General features: G+C 40.1%; 3 protein-coding genes across 3 annotated transcripts; 2 read left to right on the top strand and 1 right to left on the bottom strand.

Moving 5' to 3' along the window:
- The first annotated feature begins 1629 nt into the window (after window positions 1-1629).
- gtpbp2a (GTP binding protein 2a) lies at window positions 1630-11495 on the top strand. The gene is made up of 12 exons (XM_079362603.1): window positions 1630-2046; window positions 3122-3148; window positions 3576-3760; window positions 3951-4059; window positions 4156-4353; window positions 4589-4763; window positions 8307-8526; window positions 8624-8759; window positions 8860-8918; window positions 9002-9173; window positions 9361-9525; window positions 9664-11495. The coding sequence occupies exons 1-12, from the start codon at window positions 1852-1854 to the stop codon at window positions 9844-9846; spliced, it is 1824 nt and encodes a 607-aa protein (XP_079218729.1). The 5' UTR covers window positions 1630-1851; the 3' UTR covers window positions 9847-11495.
- A 165-nt stretch (window positions 11496-11660) lies between these two features.
- On the bottom strand, window positions 11661-16046 carry polh (polymerase (DNA directed), eta). Its single transcript, XM_079362602.1, has 10 exons — window positions 15733-16046; window positions 15295-15429; window positions 14884-15116; window positions 14610-14788; window positions 14398-14501; window positions 14151-14270; window positions 13742-13865; window positions 13488-13553; window positions 13182-13354; window positions 11661-13093 (listed from the first exon to the last, which is right to left on the bottom strand). The coding sequence occupies exons 1-10, from the start codon at window positions 15867-15869 to the stop codon at window positions 12157-12159; spliced, it is 2208 nt and encodes a 735-aa protein (XP_079218728.1). The 5' UTR covers window positions 15870-16046; the 3' UTR covers window positions 11661-12156.
- Window positions 16047-16622: 576 nt separating this feature from the next.
- Window positions 16623-19736, top strand: LOC306835672 (polymeric immunoglobulin receptor-like; the record flags this gene model as incomplete). Its single annotated transcript, XM_079362337.1, has 9 exons — window positions 16623-16668; window positions 16875-17204; window positions 17327-17662; window positions 17909-18014; window positions 18350-18432; window positions 18507-18541; window positions 19172-19243; window positions 19353-19421; window positions 19549-19736. The coding sequence occupies 9 exons, from the start codon at window positions 16623-16625 to the stop codon at window positions 19603-19605; spliced, it is 1134 nt and encodes a 377-aa protein (XP_079218463.1). The 3' UTR covers window positions 19606-19736.
- Window positions 19737-21930: the final 2194 nt, after the last annotated feature.

The raw sequence follows: 21930 nt of genomic DNA on the forward strand, positions 1-21930 counted from the left end.
CAGGACTAAATGGGTTGAGCCCTTACATCAGAGGTCGCCTGACCAATCAGTGTTGAGAAACGCCACAGTCTGGAACAGTTCATTTCCCACAGGGGAGTTGGCTGACTTTCCTGAAATCTTGGTCTTTGCAGGAACAACAAGTCACAGTTTATGTGTACTGTTTGTCTGAAACTCAGTAAAAAAAAAAAGTTTATGTTAAAATATATGCTGTATGTGAAGTGTTCTATGTGGGAAAAGAAATACATTATAATCCATTTCTAGGTATCTTATGTAACATGGTGTAAAGTCTATGGATCATCTTGAGTAAAAGTGCAACTGATATAAAATATATTTATAAACAAGTTCGGTTTTTTTAGGTGTGTAACTTGCATTCAGATGTGATGACCCTTATATGTCACTCCAAACTAGCATTTTTTCCTGTTAAAAACTAAAATTGCCAAGCAATATGAAAAAACAAATCTTAGTTAAATGAAATAAGATATGATCCGATTGTGAAACCCTATATGACGATGGAAGGCCAGGGCAAAATGGCCACCAAGTAAGTATCAGTAACAGGAGCAAAGCCATGAAACAAGGTTGGGAACAACCGTTTCAAGCTTGTCATTTACGAAACAGTTTTGTTGAATGGATTTGCCAAACCCACACTAAGGTACATATTTAGAGGGTCTGAATCTCCACACCTGGATATCACTGAAAAGATCCTCTGTAAAGTGTATAAACTTGGGCCAATGTAGTTTTACTTTCTTTGAATTTTTAAAGTTTTCATTGTAGCTCACTGTGTCCTCTGAAGGAAACCTGGAGGACATACACTTACTAATACACTGGATGGCGCTGTTGTACTCTTGCTACACATTTCCCTCCGATAATTTATTTGGTTGTTTGCAATGGCCATGTAAAAAAAAATGCAGCTGTACCTTCTCTTCAATCAACATATCTTTTCAATCGAATAATCTAACAATCTAACCTAAGAAAAGATGAAAGATAACCATATTTTGGTCTGTTCATATTTGTTATGTTACCTTTGTCTGTGTACCTAGCAGGGTCAACCATTCTTCTGCTTACGTCTTAATCCTTACACATTTTATTACTGAGGTCACAGGTTGCAATGGTATTTAACTGAATTGCATCATATTAACTTTTATCCACCCTTTTTACATAGGAGGCAGATTGTAAAAAAAAACAAAAACAAAACTTAATCATGACTCCACCAGCCACGTTGTCCTGAAAAATAAAAGTAGAATGATTTAAGTATTTTTCAATAGTTAAAACAAAAACTAACAAAAATACCACTTTGCATTTGTAAAGCCACAGGAATATCATTTGAGTTATGTGAGATAATGGCTGTGTTTAATCTGTGGCCGGTATGTGTATGTTTAAATTGGTGACACTATGTTGTATATTTTGTCATCATCTTTTAGAAAACTAGCTTTATGTAGTCTTATGTAATATTTCTTATTTTGTCTGATGCAAAAAACGGTGTCTCTGCGTAAGTCCCTGTGAGAACCTAAGTAGCCAGGCGGGCGGGGTTTGAACCTACTTACAATCATGCACAAGTCAGCTCATACAGCGAACCTCTCGCCCGCGCTCTGCAGTTGTAAGAATCAGGCGCACCTAATGACGTATAAACGTGACGTAAGCACACTGTAAAATTAAGCCGACAGCCCCGGACCGGGCGGTCCTGTTATTGTTCGGTTTGAAGAGTTTGAGGGGGGTGGTGCTTTGTTTTGTTTTTTTAGGGGGATAAAGATATCAACAGAAGGCTTATTCAACTACAAGCTTTAACAAGCATCATTTTTTATCCAGGTAGTGTGAAGCTAGCTCATAAGTTAGGTCTCAGAGTAACGTTAGCCAATGGATGAGCGGGTGTCGGACTTGTTCGGCTCAGGAAATGGACACTGCTCCGGGTCTCAAGCGTCCAACTTCAAACCGGGAAGCAGCTACGGGGTAGCCTCGAAAAAAGCCTGTGTCAAGCACAACAAGAAAGCCAAGGCCCGGTTCGCTCGCAACTTCAAACCAAGCAATAACACCCCGTATCTACCTCCAGAGGTAACCAACTTAAATCAATATATAGTTATTTACTATCAGTGAAAAGTATGCTAATAACAGCGTGAAATATAATTACTGTCTGTGTGTATTTTGTGGTGTATAACACTTATTATCTTGGATTTTTTTCCTGTCCTGCCATAACTTGTCTTTGAATGTCAAAGTGACACGTAGCTAACTCACCGGTAGTGTTAGGCACATTAAAGGAAACTACATGAGATGCTCATACTCGGCTGACATTAGTTTTCTGATATTAGCTTTTGTGTTCTAATAAATAAATAAACATGTATACGCACTACAACGTAGTAGTAGTAGTAAGACAGGGGCCGTTTTTTGTTTTTTTGCTCGCTTGTAAAGGAGGAACAGCTGTGTTTGTAAATAACTCAAAGAGGGGCGGGTGTGTACTTCATCCAGCTAATGTTACTATCACGGAACTGAACTAAATGTACTTATACACGATACACCTAAAAGTAAAAGACAGCATTATGTGCCCAGAATCTATAGGGAGAAGGACTGTTTATCTCACGTTGCTTAATATAAACCTGGAAGCTAAATTAAAGCAGTTTTGGGTCCAGAAATATATTGGGGGTTTTTTTAAGTATAGTGCGTCTCCATTATTTTAGCATTAAGGTTAATATATCGGCAGCATCTTTTAACTATCATGGTCCAAACTCTTGGGCAAGTCTCAACATATTCCCTAACACAGTTGATGCTTCAGATGATCCCCAGTTTGTCAATAACTACACTGTGCTCCAGGGATCATCGCTACAAGTACACATTTAGAATATTTCTCACACTTTTAGAGACATATATTTATTGAATTTAATGTAAATTTATTTTTAAAACACTTTCTATGTGTTAGGTAGCTTTGTGTCAAAGCTAGCTAAGCACTTAGTGCGTTTGTGTAGCTTTTAGAGAATACCTATTCACAATAGCACTCTCTCTGCTCATTCAGTTTGATTGCCTTTATTTGTGTCTTTTAAAATCAATAGTCCTTTGTCTCACTTCTCTGCACTCTGACAGCTGTTGTTCCTGTTTTGTCCGTCTCTCTTTGTTTTTTTTCTCCTCTGTCTCTCAGGCTGAAGAGGGAAATATAGAGTACAAGGTAAGCAAATCAACTGCTTTGCAAATATGGTGTGGTGAGCAAAGTATACGTTTTGCTTATTTCAAAGTCGTCTCTTCATATAACCTTTTGAACAATGAGAAGCGGGCGATGGGATCAGCCTGTCTATTTGTGTGGAAGTAATACATACAGGTCAGTCATGGTTACTACAAGCTGTCAGAAACATGTAGGTCCTTTGTCAGCATGTATGGGGCTGCAATGGAAAAGCAACACCAGAGTAGATTAGCAAGATCATTTATAGTATCAGGATGACAGCGGTCTCCTGTTCATCAGTATTGACCTTGGTACCATTTTAACAGGGTTAGGCCTTTTGTAGTATGCACTGACTGGGTTTGACTTTTTTTTTTTTTACAATTTAGGTGAAAGTTTAAGTGAAAGTAATTTCTACAGTCTTTCCTCCCCTGTCTAGCTGAAGTTGGTGAGTCCCACACAGTACCGCTTTGAACACCTAGCAACACAAATGAAATGGCGTCTGCAGGAGGGCCGAGGTGAAGCTGTGTATCAAATAGGGGTTGAGGACAATGGCATGCTGGTGGGACTCTCAGAGGAAGACATGAGGTCTTCACTGAAGACGCTCCATAAACTGGCAGAGAAGTAAGTATGCCTTGTAGTTAACTTTCAGTGTTTTAAACCTTTTAAAGACCTCATATAAACATCTGGTAAAAGAAAGTCAGAGCCAATTCCAATGGATGAATATTGCATCAGTGAGGAGTGATCATTGTAGATTATATACAAACATGAAAATGACTTAATTGAATACATTGTTTTCCTTTTTTACTGACAGAGTTGGAGCTGATATCGCCGTTCTGAGACAGCGAGAAGTAGACTATGACTCTGATGTGCCCCGTAAGATTGCAGAGGTTCTCATTCGTAAGGTGCCAGATGACCAGCAGGTTAGTCAGGCTGAGGCACATTGTCTTTTTTGTTTCGTTCTTAAGCTGTTGATGAGGGGTTTTTTTCTATTCAAGTCCATTCTTTTTCTTGTTTAGTTCTTGGACCTACGAGTAGCTGTGCTGGGTAATGTGGACTCCGGCAAGTCCACTCTGTTAGGTGTGTTAACACAGGGAGAGCTTGACAATGGCCGGGGCAGAGCGAGGCTCAACCTCTTCAGACACCTTCACGAGATTCAGTCGGGACGCACTTCGAGCATCAGCTTTGAGATCCTTGGCTTCAATAGTAAAGGAGAGGTGAGAAAAGACAAAACGTACGTAATGTTATGGTAATCACATTGTTTCTTCTTCCAGAAGTTCAAATGGACCAGACAGGTTGGATTTTGTTAAAGTCTTACATCGCGAGAAGACAGTTTAGTACAATGTAATATTTATGAAAAAACATCAGCAAGATATGCAAGTCGCTGCAGACTTACCTGACCCAGACCTTCAAGATAAACACTCAGGAATATGTACATCCGTTGTCTTCTAGGTTGTGAATTACAGTGAGTCTCGAACAGCAGAGGAGATTTGTGAGAGTGCCTCTAAAATGATCACATTCATTGATCTGGCGGGTCACCACAAGTACCTGAAAACCACCATCTTTGGCCTCACCAGCTATTGTCCAGATTTCGCTATGCTGGTCGTCAGCGCAAATACTGGCATTGGTGAGTATCAAATCATTTCATGAAAGCTTCTTATACTTTGATTAAGATTACAGCAACAGTTTATCTCTTTTCACACGTCAGCTTTATTGAAGTGTATTCATATTTCTCTGTTTACACTTTGTCTCTTTTCTGTGCAGAAGTTGAAAGTGCATCTGTCAAAGTGACACAGGGGTGGAATAGACACTAGCAGGACCAGTCTGACAGGCAGTCTGTGTTTGTGTACACCACACCTCCACACTGTAGTGGGCAGCTGGGGGTTAGCACTTGGCAAATATGTCCTATCTGACCTTATGTAACAGTGCACCGTTCCCACCACCTCCTCCTCGGCCCCCCCGCCCGTCACTACTAGTCCAAAAATATCTCTAATACCATCCATTCATGTCAAATTCCTCTGACCCTCTGGAGTTCGCTTTGTGCTTGAGCCTCAGCAGAAAACTATAGAACTGCCATTGACTCAGTGAGAAACTGTGTATGTCAACATTCATAACCTTGCAGAAAAGAAGAAAGAAGTTATACACCCCATATTTGCAGCTTTTTTTAAAAATTGTAAGTGTTGTAATTTGGTGTTTAAATACCTTTTAGTTTTACTAAAGCAGATGTTTTCTGAACAAAATTCCAGCAAAATGACGGGTCTCTACACACATCCAAAAAATGTCAGGTGTCCTTCTCTGCGGGTTACAGACAAATTGTTGTCGCAGGTTGGGGGTGTTTGATAGACCTTCAATGTGTACCTACCTGTGTTGCCTTTACTGCTGTTCTCATAAAATCTGTAACAGAAGCAACAAGAGAAAGAGGACAGAGATGACAGCCTTCACACGTTTTTCCCCATAGTCTGGTATCAAAAAAGTTATTTGAACCTCTCACACAGTGCATGTGTTTTTGTGCTGTGCTGCACTTTATTATTGTTTTCTATCTTTAATCCTGGAGACTAGCAACAAAGAAAAGAGGGATGCCAGAAAAGACTACGCTAAATATGTTTACAGCAGGAAATGTCTGAACTCGCGGCCTGCCATTACATTACTTTAAGTGTTTTGTTTGTTTTTATCTTACAATACCCGTTGCTTATAACTCATAGAAAATAAAAAGAGGAAGAACTGTTTCCTCTTCTTCAATAGGCTGTCATTTGCTTTCACTCGTACCTTTTACGATAACCGCAACTGACACTTAGAACAGGGCGTGAACTGTTCAGGTCCAGATTGGATAAATTGTGCTGTTCAAACTGTTGGGACAGGCTCGACAGTCCTTTGCTTCACTAAAAAACAAACTGAGAAGCTAGTCTTCTATTTCTGTTCTTCTCTTGCACCAAGGGTTGGACACAAGTCATTTCAGTTGTAAGCTGCTGACTGATCAAAATGTGTTGTCAGAAGTGGGATTCGAACCCACGCCTCCAGGGGAGACTGCGACCTGAACGCAGCGCCTTAGACCGCTCGGCCATCCTGACATGCCTCAGAGAGCTTTTGGCTGTGCTTGAAGAGGAAGGAGGGGGAGGGGCTGTGTCATGCCCAGCATGTGGGTGCAGGCAGATAAGAACGCACTGTGTCCTTCTGTACAGAGTCTCTGTGCTTTCAGAAGTTCAGGAAGCAATCCTTGGTAATATATTTTATTTTTACTAGCTGGGAGCCTTGGAGATGGCGTGAAGCAGTCCAGCATCTCTCAGACGTCTGGTGTTATTAGATGAGTTACGTTCATGTGCTCCTGATATATGGCCGCCTGTGGTCATTGTATTTGTCAGTTATATTATAACAGTGAAATCATTTACAAACTCGGTTTCGGCTCTGAGTCAAGTCCAGTTGTTTGTTCTTGGTCTTTTGTTGAATTTCCATTCCAAGGTTGTTATGGCTTTGTTTTCAGTGTAAGGTTTTAAGTGTCAAGCTACCGTTTTGGAAAAGTGTCTTGTCAGAAGTGGGATTCGAACCCACGCCTCCAGGGGAGACTGCGACCTGAACGCAGCGCCTTAGACCGCTCGGCCATCCTGACATGCTGTGTAATGAGTTGACCCTGCTACAAGACGAAAAGGAGGGAGGGGCTGTGCTGTGCTGTGACAAGCTAGATAAAAGACACACACAGTGACCTTTGTAGAGTCTGTGTTTCTGTGAGCAAAGGCTTTTACTACCTTAGAGTAAAATATGTTATGGATACAAGTAACCAGGAGACATGCAGATTAAAGGTGAGACTTAGTCTGCATGGCCATTGCTCACAGGCTATTGGCATTATCAGATTATTCACAACATATTTAGCTCCTCTTGTTGAATGGCTGTTAGTTCACGTGTCACGTTAGCCGTGCCAAGATATGGCCACTCCTGGAGAAGATGTATCTGAATGATTTGGTTCAGCACTGATGTACAGCTTGTCATCAGAAAAGTATGAAAAACATTTGTCTGTGAAATGACATAAAAAAGAAAACAGACCAAGGCACCTCCCTCGTTCAATCCCAGAACAGATGTCAGCTGTCTTAAAATCTGAGAATACCGCTGAAACTTTAGTGTAAAACCCTTTGAAAATATGTTTTTCTTTACTTTATTATTATTATTATTTATGGTTAATTATCTTTATGTATTGCACTGTTGTCGTGTTTGTGAGGGTTCCTGGTCTAAAATAGGATTGGCTGGGTAAAATGGGGTCAAGAATGAAGACCATCTCCAGCGACGCAACAGACAGAAAGAGGACACAGTGTCTGCAACCCAAGAACCTCAGTTTAAATTATGAAACACGGAGTAATGGATCTGTGCAAGGCATGCGACTCGTCTGAACAAGTATCCGTTACATGGAAAAAAGCCAAAGGGCAGTTTGTTTTTCTGGCTTTTTAAAAAAAATTGGATTCTTGTCATAGATATTTGGCTAGTCCACTACATCCATTACCTTCAACAGGAGCAAGAACTTGCAGCATGTGCACTAAATAAATGGGCACACTAAATTTAACTATGAAAAACAAACCATGGCTCAGCTGATGAGAGGTCAGGCTATTCTCAGTCTGTCTGTGTGTCTGTAAATGTGTTATGGGTCACTGACCTTGAACTCCTCAGCAACCTATATCTGAAGCAGACATAATAAATATTACATATTCATTTCTCTCATGTGCAAACTGTGTTTACGATGGAACATGATTCTTCCATCTACAGTGCTGTGTCCGCACCGGGATAAGAACAGTTTGTAATGACATAAATACCATGTATGGCTTTTACATTCCTTCTTCTGCTATCTTTTCTTCTTCCTTCGTTTCACGACACACGCGCGTCACGGTAAACTCTATCTGAACTTATCAGTTAGGGAAGATGGTCTTTTGACATTTCGACAGAAATTATCCGCCTCCTGATTAGCAGTGTTATCTTTCGCCGCGACAACCCTTCTGCTCACGGATATGGAATCCTTGTGTGTGCAGAGGGATGTGTGTAAACACTGGGTTTCTGTTTATTTTATGTAAAAGAGCAATACCTTCAATGAACTCTTTGTTTGAGAATTTAGTGTTTTCAAATGGTGCCGCAGAACAAATTCCTTCAACTTAACACAATATCTTCTGCTTTTATTTCTTTCTGTTTTTGACAGCTGGTACCACCCGAGAGCATCTCGGTCTCGCCATGGCCCTGAAGGTTCCCATCTTCATTGTCATCAGTAAGGTGGACCTCTGCGCTCGGGCCACAGTGGAGCGCACAGTGCGGCAGTTGGAGCGTGTCTTGAAGCAGCCGGGCTGCAACAAGGTGCCGATGGTCGTAAGCAGCACGGACGACGCTGTCACGGCGGCACAGCAGTTCGCACAGTCACCAAGGTACGAGACAAAGACAATATAAAAAAATCTGCATTGGACTGAGAGCTCCTTTTTTATAAACGTGTATCCTGATTGCGTGATTTTGCTCTCCCTGCAGCATCACACCCATCTTCACCTTGTCCAGCGTGTCTGGAGAGAGTCTAGACTTGCTCAAAGTCTTCTTCAACATCATTCCTCCTCTCAGCAACAGCAAGGAGCAGGAGGAGCTCATGCAACAGCTAACCGAGTTTCAGGTCAGTGATCAGCTGACACACTCTTTCAGATGCAGTGTAAGAACATACAACTAACATTTGTTGATTTCAAAGTGATCGATGGTAGTGTGCATCATTGCAGGTGGATGAGATCTACACAGTCCCAGAGGTGGGGACAGTGGTGGGAGGTACTCTGTACAGGTCAGTGTGTTGAAATCCACTCTGAATTCTCTCCTTGTTTGGCGTAGACGCTCTCATATTCAGTGTTCTCTTTGATTGTGCAGTGGGATTTGCCGTGAGGGGGATCCTCTGGTGGTCGGGCCCACGGACTCGGGCCAGTTCCACAAGTTAACCGTCGGAAGCATCCAAAGAAACCGCTCTGGATGCAGGGTACTCAGAGCTGGCCAGGCTGCCACACTCGCCCTTGGCAACTTTGACCGGTCGCTACTACGCAAGGTCAGACACTAAAGACCTAGTTTGTGAAACTGTTATCATTGTGTCTTCATTGTTTGATTCTGTATTTAGCTTGATTGTGTCACACTCGACTCTGGGGCGGATAGAAGTATTTAGATTGATGGATAGATCATACAGTTTTGAAGTAACAGTGAATTGTAATCAATGTCCTTGGATGTTTCACTCCCAGGGCATGGTGATGGTGAGTCCAGAGATGGATCCTACAATCTGCTGGATGTTTGAAGCTGAGATTGTTTTGCTCTTTCATGCAAAGACCTTCCACAAGGGCTTTCAGGTTACCGTGCACATTGGCAACGTTAGACAGACTGCCACTGTGGAAGCTGTGTATGGCAAGGTTAGTATCTTGGCTAACGCATTCTTTATCTGAAACTTATTCTCCACTTTTAAATCCTGACTTTTCTTCTATACACTTTCGACACACTTTCCTTTTACTGTACTTTTATTGTTCTTATCATACATTAATGTACCGCAGGAGGAGCTGAGAACGGGGGAGAAAGCAGTGGTTCTCTTTAAGTTCATCAAACACCCAGAATACCTCAAGGTGGGAGCGAAGGTGCTCTTCAGACAGGGTGTGACCAAAGGTATCGGCCATGTCACCAAGTTGCAGCCAATCGCCCAGTACCTGCCATCACAAAGTGAGGACGAGGAAGCCTGACGTTTGTCAGAGAAGCACTGAAAACACCATCCCTCCAATAAATGAGGGGCTTTACTTGACAACCTACTGTTTTCTCCAAAGAACACCCTCATCCCTGCACACTAAAACCCTCTAAGAGGGCTTTATTGTTTTACTTGTTTTCCAAAGCCTTGTTGCCACCATTGTCCCTTTTTTTTTTTTTTTAACTCTTAGGCCTTTAAAAAAATTCCCCGCTTTTAAGCAAGTTGGTTTTCTTGCTTTGGATTTTAAAGTGTTGCTTTAAATGGCACAGATACGAGTCAACCTCCTAGCTCCCTACTCATCCTATTCACATAGTAACATCTTCTAAAGTTATCCATCGACTGTCAAACACACACAGATGCAATACATGCATTAGTGTGTTAGTCGCTTTCTCTCACATATGTTGAATTGCTACTTACACAGTTCACACCTGAATGCACTCCGAACACATTTAAAATGGATGCACACACAGACATGTACTCAAACATAAAAGCCAGTGATGATATACCTTTGGCAGAAAATCGTTGACAACAATTGCAGGTATGAGATACTTGGACAAAAACGTCACTCCTGTCCTAATGACACAACAGCTTTTTTTTACCAACATAGTGCCTGAGCTCAGTTGTCTTATTGTATACCATCTCTTTGGGAGCCTTTCAAAGTACAAAGAGTGCAAAGTCAGACTCAACCTGCCAAGATATATCACATTGTAACTGGTTTTATGTCACATTTGTTTGTGAGAATGATGTTCTATAGTCACAAATGATGCCTCACGATAGTGCAGTGAAATTGCTCTCTATCTTTCAAGTGCTTTAGTTACTCAGGTCAGTGTAGATAATGGTGATAGACAGCATTCCACTCCCACACGACTCCTCCTATGGAGGTTTCTGTTCTAACTGGGTGTTTCTCCCAAAGCGATACGTTTGAATATGGATGATATGTAATACTGCCTGCAAGTGCAGCAGGGTTTCAAAGCAATTGTGTTGGAGGGGCTTGAAGTCGTCTCCCCACTGATGTTACTGATGTCTTGAACTTTGAAGGATTTTAGTACAGTGCCTAGTGGAACTACTTTTTGTGTAGCTTTCCATTACAACCCAAAGTTGTACGACTTAATTATGTTGGTGCTACTCCGTTAAACGCTTTGTTGATATAAGATGCTACTGTCTATTTGAGGCTGGTTTTGGCCTCAATGTTTGTGTTATTATAGCATGTTAGTGTGATTTATATAAGTTGATGTCCCACTGACACAAGTGATAGGAAAGACAACAGCATTGTGTCGCCTGTTTTGTTACACCAATGTTGTTATGCACAGTTTGTGTGCATTAAATCAAAGAGAGAAAAACTAAGAATGCAATTCAACCAAATCATTTTCTATTCTTTATGGAGTCTTTATCAGGTGTTTGTTTTAATACACCTAAAGATATTTTATAGATTTCTAGTTGCAGATTTTACGATTCATTTTAACACAATTTTCACTGACAGCCTTCTTTATTACGCCAGCTCTTGTTCACTGTTTTGAAATCACCTTTTCAGGTCTATCTGCCTTTTTATGTAAAATTAATCTGTTAATTGTTTGGGTGAAATGCAATATTTATGTACAGATCCAATTTGTTTGTGTTGATGTACATGAATAAAATATTGTCTCTTTAGCAGGTGTAATTTGTAGTCCTTTAGGTAAAACAAAACGTGTCACGATACAGCCAGTGTTTTGTCTGCTGCCTCACAAGCAGCAGCCATGACTCACTTCTCAAAAAGGACCTTTAAGAGCTTTCATTTCCAAGCTGTCATGAGATGAGGGAAGAATAGTTGACTCATCCTGAGCAATGGGTTTATTGTAGTAGAAGGGGGGGAAAAAAAGGTAATTTAAGCTTGTGATTGTGCAATTGTTCTCTTGCAGCTAGTATTCAGTATTAAAAAAATAAATACTTCAAAGTCAAATATTTTCAATAGCTCAATACACAGCAAGACTTGATCCAATTCAAATAAAGTTCCCGCTATTTACGTCTCATAAATGCCATCTACTGGCAGTTGGGGGTATTGCAACAACAATTAAAAGGAGCCATCATTTACACTGGTGACAAAAGTAACCCTGAAAACAAACTCCTTGTACATACACACGTCTTAGACTTAAATGAACAATTACACTGCTTATTTAAAACTGGTTCTATGTTGCACATCCCTGTCATTATGGCTTTCCATTCTCTGAGCAAATGCACAAAACCAAACAAAAATGTTTATGATTTGTATGAATCGATAAAAATGTTTATTGTATTTGTTTAAAAAGAAAAATTGCAATGCTGCAACACAAATTCAGTTCCTTTTAAAAAATAAATCCAGAGTCCCCGCACTTCCTTGAGACTTCTGTCGCTTTGGTTGTGGTCCTGACTTGCCTCTGGTCTTTGTCTTTCCCCGGGAGGACTGAGCTGTGCCTGCTCCTCCAACTCTGAGAGGAGATTCAGAGACACCGGGAGAGGAGGAGGAGCTGGTTGTCGGTCCTGAGGATGAAGAAAGGGAATTCTGGAGGTCCAGGGCAAAGTGAAAGTCATGGTGTTCAGGCATTTCCCAGGCCAGCACATCTTTGCCACAGCGTTCACACGTTAACAGGTCTTCTGTGGCCACATTGGGAGGATGGTTAATTACTTCTGGATCAAGGTCCTCTTCATCTTCAACATTTTCACATGGGGACTGATGGGATGCAAACACAGTGGAATGTTTTCCCTGTTGCTCTGAATCCACAGCATCAATATATTCAGTGTCTTCCTTATTGACAGGTTTAACACATGTTGAAGCTGAAGTCTGTAAGTTTCTCTCAAGACTTTTCTTCTGGAAGAAAGAGGAAATGCTAGAATTAGGGCTTGGTGATGCATTTTTAGAGTTAGAGTGGAGGGTAAGAGAAGGACCAGGGCATCTGGTGTTTGTCTCCAGCTGAGTATCAGTAGCAGAGGTTTTATGAGCGGACGACTGGGTCATTTTGGAGTTCTTATCTTCATCCTCCTCTTCAAGATCTATGCTCACCCCCTGTCTTTCCTTCTCCTTCGCCTTCTGAAAGAAGGACTGGATGGAGCTGGGTTTTTTGCACGAGGGGTCATTTTTTTGTTGCGTTGGTGTCTGGGTGGAGGACTGAGTGTTGGCGGGAAGACTCTGGGTTGCCATGACATCGTTGGAAAGGAAGCCTGCAATGCCCCCTGCTGACGGAGCATCACTGAATTTGCTTGCAGAAATATGGAGCAGGGTGAGGGGTGGAGTCCTGGGGACACAAGAAAAAGATTAAGACATATCACCGGATATCTCCAACCAATACATTTAATTATCTTAATACATGATGTTCTTATTACCATGCTGCCTGGTGGTTCCCTGCCGTGTTGAGACTCTTGATAATAGCAAAGCTGTCGGTGGATATTTTGGTGGCTTCATAGCGCACTAAAGCACAACATCGAGAGAAGCTGCTCGGCCTCTTATCACCGAGTTGACGCACACCAACCGTCAACGACTTAGCCACGCGACCATTCTGTACAGTGGTTACAAATGACAGGAAACACAATTATATTTAGTGTATAAAATAGAACTGTGAAACCAAGCAAGTATGAGAAACTAGGTTGTACTGTCACGATTAAACACCACAAGCACACAGGTTTTCTCACCACATCTTTGTCCTTAGTCAGCCGCTCCTCCAGCTCAAGCGCTAGTTGATGAAGCCAGTGCTGTACCTACACAAGTTATTATAATAATTACCGACATCAATACTTCATTAAATCATGCTTCATGTGTTGAAAACAAGAGTTGTGTCTCACGCCAAGAACTAACCAACCACTCTCAACGTTCCAGTCAATAACCACGAGAGCCTCACTTTGTGCCTCGACGTAAGAGAACAGGAAATGAGTGATTGGTTGTGTACCTGCTCCTTTGTAGCCAGCGATGTCTTCCCAGGGAAGTTTTTACTGCAGCCAATGGACTTAGGAAGTGATCTTGGTTTCACTGCTTCAAAGTCAATCCCCCGGCACAAATCGAACAACCACTGACTGCAGAGAAACAGTGTTTTTTTTTATGGTTGGTTATTTAGTATAAATAAAATGCTTGGATCATGTTTTTTTCTGGAGCATTTTCATCAAGCACAGCAGTCCTCCAAGGTTAAAGGAAAACACTTTTCCCTCCTGTTCTGTGTTTGTATCATAAGCTTCTGTTTCCACATGTGCTTTGGCAAGAAAGGGTGAGTTGAGACAAAATCCAAAAACCCAGCGTACTGACTTGTTTGAAAATTCATATTTACATAATGATTGTGTCACTGAGTATCTGGCCTGTCTTACCCTGTCTTTTCTCCAAAGTGTTGTCCCAGCTGGGCCTGAGAGAAGCTGGTAAGATCTCCCATGTTCTCTACTCCCAACGTTTCTGTAATGGAGGCTCCCAGTTTACCCCCGAGGTTGCGTCTAAACAGGAGAGAAAAAAAACCCCAATATGACTGCAGTGTATTATTGGTCTACATTTGTTTTTATCAGTATGAGTGTTATTTCTGATGAGATATTTCTTGATGGTGAAGTAGTGCTTTTAACTCACATCTTGCCGATTGGTAGAGAGTTGAAAAGTTCTGTCACAGAGTCCAAAGGTAGAACAGTTTGCCGGTTTGGTTTGTTCAGACCACATGCTAATTTGGCCAAAACCTGGAGGAAAAGCACACGCTCAACTATGGCTTTACCAAAGAAACATGTTGCTTTTAAGTATCGCTAACCCCTAACTGTTAGGATGAAGGAAATAGGTTTTTTTTTTACCTTATTGTGCGATATCCCGGCTGAACATCTGAAGCCCGTAACTTTCTCCACGGCGGCCCTCATTTCCTCCACAATGCCTGCACCCACAGTGAGCTGCAGATCTGCAGAGCTCTGCTCTCCAAGCAGAGAGACAGAGGGGGACGCCAGCCACTGCAGGAGACCTCTCGACCTTTTCTCCTCTTAAAAATACAAAATAAATGTTTAGAAATTAAACTGCATCCCATTTCCCTTCTGTATCCAGTACGAACAAAATTAATACAGTCTATTGGCCAACCTTTATCCAAGGCATCATCTTCTGCAGATGCTTCCTGTTCTGGTAGACTTTGTGGGTACCCCTGAATGTAGGTTGCCTTCAGCAGTTGAGGCTCAACTTGCTTGTCAGTCATTGTTTTCAGCCGCTGCTGCACGGTAGCAGTCAGATCCATGTAGGCCTCATCGATGCTGGCTCTCTCAATCACAGCAAAGCGAGACATCACCTCAATCACTTCCACACTAGCCTCTCGGTAACTGAAAAAGAGTGAGAACGTTATTTTATTTCCAATGGTCACAGAAGTGGGAAAATGAAAAATGTGTTGTTGTTGTTTTTTTTTTTTACAATTCATCCATTGCAGTTATTTTTTTTTTCTTCATGGCATTGAAACTTTGAATTGATGTAGGAGTCAAATAGTCAATCACAAGAACTTACAGTGTCAGGTCTGCCTTGCCATGAGACTCACGCACTCGTGCCACTTGGAGATCTGGGCACAGTTTCTTTGCATCGTCCACCCACATGTTTCTCGTGACACCATGGGCCCTGGCCTCGTAACTCACAGCTATGATACTGACAGAGGATAGGATTGAGTTTAAAAACCATTACATCAAATAGAATGGGGGACTATATTAAGGAAATAAAGGCAGGTAAATGTCCTCCAACACAGAGAAAGATTATTTAAATAATCAATGGAACTGAGAAGACACAATCTGGTTGGATGACAGCACTGAATTGAAGCTGACATAAGGAGAGACATTTGGGGGATTTACTCAGTGATGTGATCCAGATAAGTCTTTGTGTGGCTGTCTTGTCAGACTCTGGTTTCAGATGCATTGATCACAACAATATAACACCTCTGTGTCAGAAACCCACCCGCCTCCTTTCCACGTCTTGTACTGGGCCACCACACAGGGAGTGTTCCTCAGGGCCGGGTTGATCCTCTGCTCCACCTGCACGTAAAAGCAGTCCATGTCCACTAACGCCACCACCCTCTCCTTTCCGTACTCCATCAGAGAAGAGAAGAGAAGACTTCGATACAAAAACCGCTCAGGGTATGGCGGACGTGTTCCCACTAAACCATAGCATGAATCAGGTTTCAAAATGCGCTCTCTTCCTGTCGCTTTGTATTTCGCGCAGTTGTCAAAACTTACATAAATACGTCATAAGTAGTCGACGTGGACCGAAAAAGCGGCCATCTTGGTGAGGACTTGTGGAGCGCCTAACACCAAAAAGTAATCAGTAACTGATCAGCTTATGGTCTGTAAACGTGTACATATAATTTAAGGCTGGTAAATAAGTCGGCATTTGATTTTACTGTTCTTTGTAGTGCTGTCATTTTGTTCAAAGCGGGAAAACATCGCTATCTAGTGGCTAAATCAAAATGAAGATTAAAAATGAATTTACTATTTGTTATTTTACATCAGCAGCTTTACACTTGTCAACATGCTGGAGAACAGTGGGTAAGAAATTAAGTGTAAGCATGGTCAACTATATATATATATATATATATATATATATATATATATATATATATATATATATATATAATTTATGTATGACATTTTCAGTTTTACTCTTAAGTACTCTTTTTTTATTATTAACTAAGAAAGGAAGTACAGAAAATGTAATACATGAAATGCCTTTTTGGTCATATTGCATCATAGCCAGAGGATCAACAGGAAAAGGTGAAGCACAGTACTAAAATGAGGAAGAGACCAGGTTAGAAATAGACGCGCTCATTTTCTGGAAACACTGATTCAGACATGACTTCTCCAATTTCCCCTTACCTGATACTCACTGGGCTCTTAGGTAAGTCAGAACTTGGGCTAAATGAGAGTGTTTTGTATAAATTGTGTAATATATTTTGAGTTAGGTTTAAAGTGACAGACAACTGAGTTTAGTCAATATGTATAAAATTAATTAGATGCTAATTCTTATGTAAACACTGATTAACCTGCAGGTTATATGCATGTGAAAGCACCTCTATAAATGAACATCTGCTATTGTTTTCTCAGGATTACACAGTGAAATCTTGACAATGAGTAAGGTGTCAGTTAAATCCGGAGGCTCCATCTCCATCCCATGTCTCTACGAGCCGCCTTACAGAAACCATGTGAAATACTTGTGTAGAGGACGTTACTGGTGGACCTGCTCATATGCAGTTAAGACAAACCAGTCAGAAGATAAAGGGAAATTTTCTCTCTTTGATGACACAAACCAAACAATCATCACTGTGACTATTAATGATCTGGAAGATAATGTAGATGACACTCGTCACTGGTGTGCTGTGAAAATTAAAAATAAGCCAGATGTCAAGAAAGAATTTCAGCTGTCCATCACTGAAGGTAAATTCCTCTGAAATCCTCCCAAGAAGCATATAAGTGGGGAAATATGTTTAAGATATTCACAAATGTGTCATACGATGAAATGTAATTTTATTTTGTCCTTTTTTTTTTTTTTTTTTAAGATATGCCAAGTCTGTATGTGGACCATCAGAAAGTAGCAGCGTTCGAAGGAGGAAGTGTGACTGTTTTGTGTCGCTATACATATCTGAAAGTAACAAAGTGGTGCCGGCTTGGAAGCACCTGTGTGACAGAACAGACTGGATCAATAGATGGTGCAACAGTGACCACCAATCAGGCTGTCCCGAATGTTTACAGTGTGACTATGAGCGGACTGACGACAGCAAGCAGCGGCTGGTATTGGTGCTCTAATGGAGACTTTCAGATGCCAGTTCACATAATGGTTCACGAATCAACCTTAACAACAACTGAGAAAATTCCACTGAACACCAAAACAGCAAGTATGAAACAACAAAAAATCACAAAACAAAATGAGGCCAGATGTTGACACACCAATAATGGGGCAGATTATACAATAAAATATTGTGTGATAAATCCTGCAATGAAGAGTATTTTTATGTAAAAAAACAAATAGTTTTACATGTATTATTTATTCTTCATCTTAATAAATTCAATCTTAATACATTCTTCTAATCTTAGTATATATAAAAAAGATCTTCATGATATTTGTGAAACCAACCACTCAGGGTCACTCCAAACCTCTACCCAGCCTTCTTTCGAGGCAAAAACAGCTTCACCCAAAAACTCCATCAAAAGGGAAGGTGGAGAGAGCCTGCAAGATGAACTCAGCAGGTAAGTTAATTCTGATCTACATTGGTTCTGCATACTATTTCTACACTTGTTGCCTTCATAGATATATCATTGCTGTTTCAATAAACTCTCTAAAATCCTTTCAAAAAACCTTATATTTAAGCATTCTTTGTTCTTCTTTTCCTTATTAACCTAAAGCCCAGATTGTTTTCATAGAAGTTTATGTAACAAAGTTTAATAGTGCAGAATCCCGAGTTGTACTTTGATAAGTTGAATTTTTTTTTAAAAATAATAGTGCACGTAACAGAATTTTTAAGCCCATTGTTAAACCCATTATTTGAAATGAAATGAGCCTCTGATTTGTATGTATCTTGCAGCTCCACTACGGTTGTGATTGTCATCACCCTCGTCTTAGTGGTATTGTTAGTTGCCTGTCTGGGATGGTGGATGATCAGACGTAGTAAGTTAGTTACTGAAAAATCTCAGGATTTTAGATATCTGTTCTTTTAACATGTTTTTTTATTTTTTTTTTAGAAACAAACTCGCATGGGGTGTCAGACACCACTATGGTAAGACATAACCAAGTGTCATTATTACGTTTGGTGATCACCTTCATCACTGCTCTACTTAATCTCTGTCCTGGCTATATAACAAACACAAGAGCATTTCAGCATCGTGGTCAACACATGAGTTAATGTTGTGTAAATTAACTTAAGTTGGTATTAGTGTTTTACTGCAAATGAGCAGATCTATATTTACTCACTGCAAGTGAACTTAACCTGTGCAGGCCGATCTCAATGAAATCCTTTGGCAATCTGACTAAAACCTAATATTTAAGGCCTTTATAAAGTTGTAAGAGAAAAAAATAATAGATATATGATTTAATTTCTGTTCTCTGCGGGTTTGCAGGAGAAACCACTAGTTCGTATTTGAGCCTTATACATGAGGTTTTTACAGTAAGAGAGCCGTTTTAGAGAGATTCTTTTTATTCACTTAAACCATTTCTCTACGTAAAATGCAATGGTTAATCCTAACACATACACTCCATAAAGGCCATCATGTGAAATATAGAATGACTAGTCCACTTACATTACAGTAAACAAAACAGGTGTGGCATTAAACAGTGAAAATGGTGAATAATTGTGGAATAATGTGTTATTTTAAAGTGATTGTCCAATTTCGATTTAATTTTGTTGTAGCACTCCAGGAGTGACCCTGATCTGATCTATGCCACCATTCATCACAATAAATGTGAAGTAGCCCACCAGAAGGTATTTCAAAATGTTGGGTTTTTTTCTGAACTAGAAAAGGAGAACATCATCTGAACAGAATTGACCACATTGCTCCTATTGGTGTATTAATTTACTGAATTTTATCCAGCAGAACCGTAGACCTAAAGACAATGTGACATACAGTGCCATTGTGTTCCAGGACTGTGTGCAACAAAGGGTATGTGATTAACTTAAATCCGTACATGCATCTTTAAAAATAAAAAAACATGATGACAAAAACAGATTGTTAATATTTTATTCCACAATTATTGAGCATCCTTTTCTTTGTACATCCTTTTTTGCAGATTGAACCTAAAGATGGAAGTGTGATTTACAGCACAGTGAAAACGAGAAAGAAATAACGTGTAAATGAGGAGAGGAGGAGATTATGTGCTAGTGTGCAAACTGATTTATGTTTCTGCCAATGTTCTTTTTATCGCTGGGACTCTGCAAAACTGCAAAATAAATTCTAGCAATCAGCCAGATTGAGTGTGACATCAACGTGAGGCCACAAGCTGGGATCAGTTTGTATTTATACAATAAACACATTTACAGTATATGTATAAACTGCATGATACAAAGTTGACCATCTTTCATTTTCATTTCTTAAAATAAGTCTACTGTTGGTTGTGGTTTGTTCTTTCAACACGACTGGATGACTGGTGTATGTGACCGTTCTATTTTCTGATGCGCTCTTTCTTAACTTATTTTTGTTAGCGCAAAGTTAAAGAGCCTCTGACATTGGGTTTGCTTTTTCAAGGTAACCCATAGCCGCAGTCATATTCAAAAGCTAATTTGCAATATTCAAGTCACAAGGCAGAAAGGTACATGATGCAGAGTTGTTCCATTACTCGTTGCAGTGACAAGTATGCATCCAGATGAGAAACCGTCTAATATCATCATCTATATTAAACAACCATAAAAAATAGAACCATAAAACAAAAAGAGAAACAATTATTTCACATTTCACAAGAACAAGCTTGTTGGAGTTTTGTCTGAGTGAGACTATGATACAAATACGAAGAGAACAAACGTGTCTCAGACTTGTCAGAGCTGTGATTAAAGACACAGAATTCATCAGCATGTTGTTTAAACTGAGAGGCTTTTTTCAGAAATTCTTGTAAAGTTCGTACTTCTCCTTATTTGTGAAACAAGGCATCACTCTGCTAAAGAGGCACATTCGGCTGATGTGTACTTCCTTTCTCGTACACAAGACATGAACTTGACGTCTCAAATTGGACTGTTATTCAAACAGATAATCCTTTGGGACCAATGGACAAACAGTTTCTTGTGATTTGTCATCAGATTGCAACAATATAAGGATCAACATTTTGTGTTTCTCACTTTATCTGTTTACAGGTCTCTTTTAACCAGCACATGTTTTTCTCTCCTCACAGGTTATGTACATTATGCTATATTAGTTTTAAGTCTAACTGCTAATGCTAACTGCACAGGTTTAACATATAATTATGTTTATTCTTAGTCACATAGGGGCTGCTATATCTTGTTTGGGGGATTTTGTATACAGAGGGGAGGGGGGACAGCGGGTGTGTATTGTAACTAATGTCTTGTGTCCTGCCTGTCTGTATACTGCTACTGGATGCCTTGAATTTCCCTCGGGATCAATAAAGTATCTATCTATCTATCTATCTATCTATCTATCTATCTAGTCTCTCTGTCACTTCAGCGAAGTCTGGTTGTTTCTATAGTCCAACAGTGTAAATGAGAATGAGTTCAGTGTTCTTAACAACTAATTAAACATTGTACTGATTTTTATTTAGCTTGACTGCAATGTTATGAAGGTATTAAAAATGTGAGTCATACGACTGGAGTACTGAGCTTTTCTTTTGAGCTTTTGCATTAACTTGATTTGCAGCTAGTCTGCAGTAAACTCAGGAAAACACCAAAGATAGAGTATTTTGCATAAATATTTTTACACATCATCTAACCAATGAAGGCTACTTCCTTCGAGCGGAAGGAGGACTGATATAACTGTTGCATTTGTATAATGAAGAATATCAGGAAGTAGGACCACAGTCTTCAGTGCACTGCTTCATCTCGTTTGTTCTACTCCCTCAGCGACATGGCTATTCAAATGAGCTTTATTTTCATCTTCATTGGACTAACAGGTAAAAGAAGATTATAATAATGTCAATGTCAGTTAGACAGGAAATACTTTACATATATTTGATATTGTATTATTGTAAAACCACAGCTAATTACATTCAAAAATGGGCAAGTTTTATAGAGGAGAATTATTCTCTGACTATACTTATAGAATGCTCATTGTGTTTTGTTGCAGGAAGTGACATTGTATCAAGAGTCAGTGAAGTATCAGTGAAAGCTGGAAATTCAATCTCCATCCCATGTGTGTATGAAGCACAGTACTTAAACCATGTGAAATATCTGTGTGAAGGATACATCTGGACCCACTGCTCATATAAAGTGCAAACAAACGAACAAAATTCAAACTCAAAGTTTTCGATCTTTGACGACAAGAAGCAAAGAACCTTCACAGTGACTATCAAAAACGTGACTGGTTCTGGCCTAGATTACTGGTGTGCTGTGGAGGTAAACGGAGGAACAGACGTTGGACAGTATTTTCATCTGTCAGTCACTAAAGGTAAGCAACCCTGTATCATCTTGATGAAAATTTCAAATACTTTGTGAAATACAAGTAAAAACAC

Source organism: Symphodus melops, assembly GCF_947650265.1.
Source record: "Symphodus melops genome assembly, chromosome: 15".
NCBI lineage: Eukaryota > Metazoa > Chordata > Actinopteri > Labriformes > Labridae > Symphodus > Symphodus melops.